This window comes from Oculina patagonica, chromosome 6, assembly GCF_052425735.1.
Source record: "Oculina patagonica isolate OP01 chromosome 6, crgOcupat, whole genome shotgun sequence".
NCBI lineage: Eukaryota > Metazoa > Cnidaria > Anthozoa > Scleractinia > Oculinidae > Oculina > Oculina patagonica.
The window spans coordinates 15284490-15292500 of NC_135763.1; the positions used below are offsets into that span (position 1 = coordinate 15284490).

The following is an 8011-nucleotide window of genomic DNA, read 5'->3' on the forward strand; positions in this document are numbered from 1 at the left end:
AGTCCACAAGGTATATCAGGGCTGAGACTAACTTTTTTGCTAGCTAGCCTATTGCCTAGTGACAACTTTGATTTCACTAGCCAAAACCAATTTTCTACTAGCCAGAATTCTCAAGCTAACTTAGGTTTGGGCAGAGACACTTTGCCGTCTTCACTGGCTCTGTTATCATTAACTTTAGGGTTAATTGTAGGTTACGTTTTGGTAATTTCGACTGACAGTGTTCTTGTAAGTTCTGTTCTCTCGGAGTTGTTTTGGATGAATGGTTTTCTTCCAGTCAAATTCCTGAAATTTTAACAAGCCATTTTGGCTAGTGAAAGCCCAGAACCTACCAGCCAAAACTGCATTTCTACCAGCCTGTGGCTAGTTGGCTACCGTAAGTCTCCAGCCCTGTAATATATTTTAGGTAATAGCTTTTATGCATGTTTACATCAGACTGGCTAGTTTCACCACCAAGCCTTTTCTTTCGAAGTGCGAACTTGTAAATTTTATCAGGAACGGATTCTCAAAGAAGCAAAGATGAAAAGAATGAAAGTGGCAAAAGGTTGAGAATAATTTGCGTAAACGAGGCTTAATTGGTGGTGAATTTTAAGCATATGACGTTATCATTCATAAAGGCCTATTTTAAACAGAAATGTTTTACTTTATATCGTCTAGTGTTTAGGGTGGTGATGTCAGAATCATTCTTGTTGGTTTGAGATTCTGAGAAAAGTGGATAAAGAAATATAAAAAATATGTTCTTGAATTTTTGTTCGATTTTATTTGGTGTATTTTTTTTGTTTGAAGAAAGGTTATTTTTACTGCCATTCAAAATATATCAGAATTTTGTTTTTAATATTGCATTGACATGATAAAGTTTTTCTTATCAGTGTTTTTATAATTAAGTTTAAACTATACCCGTAAATAATTTTACCTTTTATATAATTTTACCTTGTATATAATTACCTTGTATATAATTTTACCTTGTGTTTTAATTATTATCTAAAACCAAGAGTTCTAATTTTGCTTTTTATTCTTTTTAGTGCCACATACACAGAATCAGTAACATCCATAGTCTTTACACACATTGCGAGCCTATATTGCAAGTTGATTCATTATAAACCTAAATTTTATAAGGAAGTTTCTGTCGTAAAAGGGATGGAATCTGTTGCCTTTTCACTTAATGTGTGGTTCGATAAAATGTCCATACTACCCCCCACCCTACAGGAAGGATAGGACTCAAAGGCCAACTGAAAATCTTTAATAAAATGTATGAGGCTTAATTGAAAATTCCAGAGGGGGTGGGTTTGGGCAAAATATCCTTCCCATGGGGAATGTGTCCTGAAGACTAAAACTGACCACGGTTGATCTTGATTTCTTTGCCAGGACCTGAGAAAAAAGTTCGCTGGACAAGTTCAAATTCTTAAAATAAATGAGACCATGTGTTATCATTAAATTCTATTCAAAACTTCTAAACCTCGGACAATTTGCATATTAAAAATTCTGAATTGGGACACTATAAATTTGCCTTAACTTAGCAGTTTAAGCTGAGCTAATCCTAATCCTAAACAGCAACTTACACTTATACTAATGCATGGTGAGTTCCAGGTGTTCCAATTTAGAGATGAGATAAGCTTACATCAAAAACACTTAAAATTTTGAAATTAATTTTAGCCAATGTAAAATATGCAGGGAGACCTTTTAGACCTTAATTGATCACCGTAATGATTTAATTGTCGGATTGTTTTTAGATTTTTTTTAAGCCCCAGGCCAAACAAAAGAAGACGCTGTGTGACTCATTAAAAATTTGAGCATATGTCCAAAGTCAATGAGAGCACTCATCAGCGTCAACAAGACTGCATGTGAGTTATTTTTTCAGTCTCGTAGGATAGGCTCTGTAGAGTCTAAGCTATCATTTCTTACATATGTACACAGATTTCTGCCAAACTGATATTTTTTTACTCAGGTGGACAGGTGTTTTTTTTTTCTGGCAATTTCTGACCTTTTTTTAGTCCCTGTTGGTTTTGTGATTTTGTTACATTGATGACTACTGCATTTTGTTTAATTGGTACACGTCCACTAAATATAGAATTTATTAAATGCAATTATGTATACAGTAGCCACTGTAGATATTACAAAGAAAATTGCGCATACATGTTCACATTGCCTGATAACAACAAAAGAGTAAGTTTGGGGGACCTTAGAAGTTTTTGGATGGAGTTTGACATTAGAGTGTGGGTTAAATATGGTTTGGATTTGGGACAAGGTTTGGATATATAAGGGCTGGGATTTGGGTGTAGGGGTAAGGGTTCAGGCTTTGGATTTTGGAATAGGGTTTTGAGATGGGGGTTAGTGGGTTAAAGGTCTGGGAATTGGTGTGGGTTAGGAGTTGGGTTATGGTTTGACATAGGAGTTTGGGTTAGGGTGTACAGAGTGGGTTAGGAGTTGGGGTATAGGGGTTTGGTTGAGGAGTTGAGTGAGGTTGAAAGGTTTGGTTTTAGAGTTTGGGTTAGGGTGAAGGTTCTGGTTTAGGAGTGTGGAAAACTTAGGGTTAAAGGTTTGATGTTAACTAAGAGGTTCCCAAACTTAGTCAAGGGTTGGAAGGCTATGTTAACATAACATGATTTTTTCTTTTACAAATTACATGTTATTCTTTGCTATTAACCTTTAGAGTGGCTTAAATACTGTTGGACAGTAATTTTTCTTTTGTTTAGTTTTGACTATTTGTTGCTAATTTTTACAGGAAGTTTCACTTTTTAAATAAATCATTCTAAAGGAAACCATAAATAGTTTATTTACTATATCACTACATCGTGGTAAGTAATGTTGGAATAAAGGCAGGAAGTTGTCTTGTTTTGATATTCATTTGACAATAATATTAAGGTTTGTCTGGGTCCAATAAGTTGTATCTTGACATGATGATCCTGGGGGTGGGGTATTTTATACAGGTAGGCCCACCCTGAGTTCTTAAGCCATACCCTTGCATATACCATTTTTGAGGTAATACCTTATTGTTATTTATTTTTGTGGGACTTAATTTTCACGATTTTCAAAAATTCGTGAAATTAAACGGACCGGCGAAAATGTATTTTAAACGTTTTCTATGGTATTTTTTATGTGAATTACATATTTTTGGCCAAATCGCGAAAATTAAGTCCCGTGAATTATAACCCATTCCTATATAACAAACAATAACAATAAGGTACCTTATTCTCACTTAATTTCGCGAGTACTAAATTTCGCGATTTTCGCGATTTTGAAAAAAACGCGAAATTTAATACTCGCGAAATATGAGACACGCGAAGTTTAAAATCGCGAAATTTAATATCGTTCTGATAATATAAAAAAATAATGAAACTCGATGTGTTTTATCATAGTTATTCTAACATGTCTGAGCTTCATGTTTAGGAGTTTTTTGTTTGATTTTGTCCATTAGTTATCTCCCACTCTATCAGTGGCACTGTTCGAACTGTTCTCTGTCGCCAAGTTCCTCAAAATCTCGCTCTTGCAGTCGTGGATGAACCTATTAGGGATTTAGACTGTTAAATACGTTATGTTTTGTTATGTGTAGATTGTTTTGTTTGCTGTTTTTACGATGACTTTCATATTAATTATGTTGTTACAGTTTCGAGGTCAAAGCTTCATATTGAAGAATAGGTAAAAATCGCGAAATTTAATACACTCCAATTGTACCTTCCTCTCAAAATCGCGAAATTAAGTACTCGCGAAATATGGCTCTTGATTTTTCGCGAAATTAAGTACTCGCGAAATTTAGTGAGAATAAGGTACTTACTAGCAATGCATATCCATAGCCTCTTACAAGAACATGAAAAATTTAACGAGTTTAAATTTTTTACCGAGACAAATGCCTCGGTTCGCCTGTCGTAGCTACGGCCCTCCGATTGGTCAGCGTGGTTCACTTTGTTTGTTTCCGTGCAACTCGTATCATTGGAGCGAATAGCGATCCGTAAAGTACATCACATTAATTCCAAGTGCGAGGTGAAAGCGTTAGATGTTTTCGTATTGTTGATAGAAATAGTAAATACGGTAGTCGATACGTAAAAGACATCTAATTAGGCCAAGTAAAAGAAACAAATGATACGCGCAACAACACTTTACAATGTTGCAAGACAAGTAGAAAGAAAATGCTGTCCGTATTACTGGACCTTAAGGGGCAATTCACACTTGCAGAAAAGTTTTGTAACAATTGGAAGATTTCCTTTTTAATGTGTAAATTCTTGCAGAAAACAAGTACGAATACGTTTTTTGAGACGCAAAACTTTTCCAACAATACATAACAACAAAGTCTTATGATTGGTCCGCGTTGTACGCGCGATACATTTTGTCATTTTGAATGAAAACAATCGCAAAAACAAGTGCGAACAACTTGTTTTGACTAGAACAAATTTTGTCAAAACGGACAAAACTTCAAAGGGGCCATTGTCCCGCCTCTGGGCAGGACAATTCATGACAATCCGCATTCCCATGCCCCTTGGTCTGGGTATTCACTCGAATTTTGCATATCGGCCTAGAGAAAATGTACAAGTTTGTATTTTTGCACGTAAAGAATTTTTTTTTCTTTCAGGAGGCCTTTTTTCTGTAGCTTTACTTTTTCTGTTGCATGTCTTTGAGTTTTGAAAATTCTTCTCGAATTCAGCGTAGCTAAAAGTACCTTGTTTCCACATGTCTGAAGAGAAAAAAAAAACATGCAACTTCGAGTTTGTCATGTCGCCATCTTATTAGTATTCAGCACGTACAGTACCTCTTGAAGTAGAGAGCTGCTGAATATTGTCGCTTGCACTTTTGTGTTTTTTTCCAATAACATTTCTCGAAATAGCTGTATATGTGAAGGGTTTGTACCAATATAAGGGTGAGAAAAGGAAAAGTTATATTGAGGCGACTGAGACATTTTTCCACTGCATGAGAAAACGCGCACTTCAAATGCGAATTGTTTTGGAATTTTCATATTTTCACCTTTTGTTCCCTTCAAGGTGTCTCTGCCAACTTATCGCGACACTTTTTTCGTCAACAATTTCAGGACAATTCACACTTGTCCGCTAGTGCGAAGCGGCCCTAAAACAGATTAACACGTCAGCAGGTTGCCTTTTGTTCCAGACGGGTGCACATTTCAACACATGGTTTTCTAATGCAAATTAGTCAACAGCTAAACAAAGAATTCTATCAACTTGTCACACCTAGCGGTGTTAAAGTTTGCCACGATTACACACGATTTCTTCACAAATTGCTTCTACAGTTTTAGGCCCCGTCCACACTGACCCGGGTTAATTTAAAAACGCATCTTTTTTCCCCGGTTAGGCCAACCATCTACACTGAACCGTTTTCGGTACTTTTCAAAAACGCTCTCCAAATAGTCGCTCGCCTAATATAATTAGTCATGTGTTTTCTGTAAAAACAAAAGGTTTAATTAGGTTAAAACGGCGTTTTTTAATTTCTCCGTTTTCAAATTTACCCGGGTTAGTGTGGACGGGGCCTTAGATGTTCATTTGTCGGTAATTTCCTGTAGCCTCAAAGAAGGTGTTTTGCTGTAAGTCACGGAAACCGATCGAGTAATCATCATTCCAGCAAAACGTTAATCATAGTGCTCTTCGATACATGTTATCTTGAATTGAGTGAAGGTAGGAACTGTTTATTTTACATAACCCTAACTTTTAGTTTACTATGTATTACATTTGATCGCTAACTATTGCTCTATCGCGAAGAAACTCCGGGAAAAATCGAAAACCGAAGCCCCGGCCGGCCAGTATCGAGTGTAGCCCATAGCGACAGCACTGGATTCACTTTCCATGCGGACGAAATCTGAAGACCCTGAAAGAATTTTTTATTTCTCGGCAGACGCACTGGAGCCGTCCATACATTTTCTCTATTTTATTTTCAGTGTATTTTACGCACACAAACCATTAAAATTCACGCCCGTTTTAAACGCGCGTAAAATAAACGTGGATTTCCACTGACACGTAATTTCTTACGTGCGTGAAAAAATTTAGAGACAATGTATGAACGACTTGCGTACACGTTTACGCAAGACGTTCATACATTGTCTCTAAACGGTCTAAACGTAAACGCGCGTAAAAAATTACGCGTCAGTGGAAATCCACCTTAAAGGTGATGTTACATGAGACGATCTTTAATTAACGACAATTTTTAGCTGCAATTTTAAAATCCCTAAAATTAAAACGAGACAACTTTTAAGCTAACTTTGACATGGACTTGTCACGCAAGCAACATTATATTTGAAGATATTCATTTCAGTTTGATCGACATTTATGACGTCAGAGTATTTCCTTTTGACAGATCTGGAGAGGGGGGGGGGGAAAGTCAGGAGTGTGCTAATGAAAGCATTTCAAAATCATGAACATGGTTTGGCGATGGACCGGCCTTCGGTCAGCGCACCGCAGCAGAAGGAACGCTACATTCATTTCAGCCCTTTTTGTACTGGGAGTATGGGTGTTTGCGATGAAAACACTTTTAATGGCGTCGCGCAAAGTTCCCGTGCAAGAAATAGACTTCCATCCGATTCCCTACAAATCGATAGCTCAGTGCGATCGTGAGGAAACCGGCGAGATAAACTGCCCGGATATTCGTCAGAAAGGACCTACACTACTTCGACGATCGCAGTTAGTGCTTACAAGACTTATCAGAATTTTTGATCTCATTGCTAAGAAGCACGGTATTAGATACTGGTTATACCGAGGGTCTCTTCTCGGCGCGGTCAGGCACCACGGACACAACCCGTTTGACAATGATGTAGACATATCCATTCCGAAAGCAGACTTTGAAAAGTTTATCAAATATGGCGTGAGCGAGCTTCCCGAGGACATTTTCTTCCAAACGGAACAAACAGACGCACATTACCAAGTTCCGTTTCAAACTGGTATGCTTGGAAAACTACGCGACCGGAAAAGTTGCTATAAAACCTGCTTAACTGGAGGCTGTAAACATATGGACGGCTTGCAGATAGATATGTTTGTTCTAGAAAGCGACTCCGACGGAAATTTCCTCGAATTGTACAGTAACTCGAATTGGTTCATGCGAAGATTTATTTACGGCCCGACGGTGAGAAAAGCGAGCGAAATATTTCCTTTGACAGAGGTGGATTTTGATGGCTTCGCTTTGCCCGCGCCCCGACAGTGGGAGGAAATGTTGCAGTCGTTTTATGGAGATTTTATGACAATTCCCTACGACAACCCACCGGGACATATTTTTACAGACGCGTTGCGAAGTTGCGAGGAGATCAAAGAAACGCAATGAGTTGAAGATCTGTGTTCCTAAGGGCCGTGGCGAACGACGACACATTGTTGCGGACACAAATGTTTCCCTGTCTCCCGCGCACACAAGTTTGTTCCGAATATAAAAAATGTTGCTGTTTTTTTTTTCAGAAATATTTTGCTTCTGCAATTAATGTCTTGCGCAGCATGGCGGAAAGAAAACATTTGTTTTGTGCCCCACCAGTTTGGTTCAGCCAAGAAACATCGTGAGCAACAATGTGTTTCGTTTGTGTCTTGTCACGCGAGACAACAGACCGTCATTTTGAGCTGCGTTGAGCAAATAAGGCGCGAGCGGTGTTTGCCAGGTGTTTGTTACGCGCGTTTCTTTGCGTGGTCGGAGAAAGATGGATTTTATTTGAACGGTGAAATGTGCAGGTGCAAGGTGTATTTTTGTATTGCCTACATTAAAATTATTAAAGTTTTAAGCAATTGCCTAATGTTCTTCGTAAAGTCTAAGTACCATTATAGTCATTATGTCTTTAAACGTATCCAGCTTGTAAGTAGTTTTTTATTAGGGGGGGGGGGGGGGTTTTTTTTTATGTATGTCTATAAAATATGCAAATAGTTCACTGGAGATCACATAAATTATGCATGACGGACTGATGGATGTTTAAACCCTTTCAGCGCGACCTTGTCCCCCGCAGGGCGGCTTATTTTCCTGAGGGCATTCAATCAAACAGTCACGCTATATTCAGGGTGATACAGTCAACTGTCACTATAGCGGACACCTTGGGGACCACAATTTCGTG

The 8011-nt window shown here is 38.1% G+C and overlaps 1 protein-coding gene across 1 annotated transcript; it reads left to right on the top strand.

The window, feature by feature from the left end:
• Nucleotides 1-4836: 4836 nt before the first annotated feature.
• LOC144655962 (uncharacterized) lies at nt 4837-7693 on the top strand. The gene is made up of 2 exons (XM_078516162.1): nt 4837-5621; nt 6313-7693. The coding sequence occupies exon 2, from the start codon at nt 6346-6348 to the stop codon at nt 7243-7245; it is 900 nt and encodes a 299-aa protein (XP_078372288.1). The 5' UTR covers nt 4837-5621; nt 6313-6345; the 3' UTR covers nt 7246-7693.
• Nucleotides 7694-8011: the final 318 nt, after the last annotated feature.

Coding starts and splice junctions, on each gene's coding strand:
- LOC144655962 (XM_078516162.1), top strand. CDS start 6,346: ATGAACATGGTTTGGCGATGGACCGGCCTTCGGTCAGCGCACCGCAGC.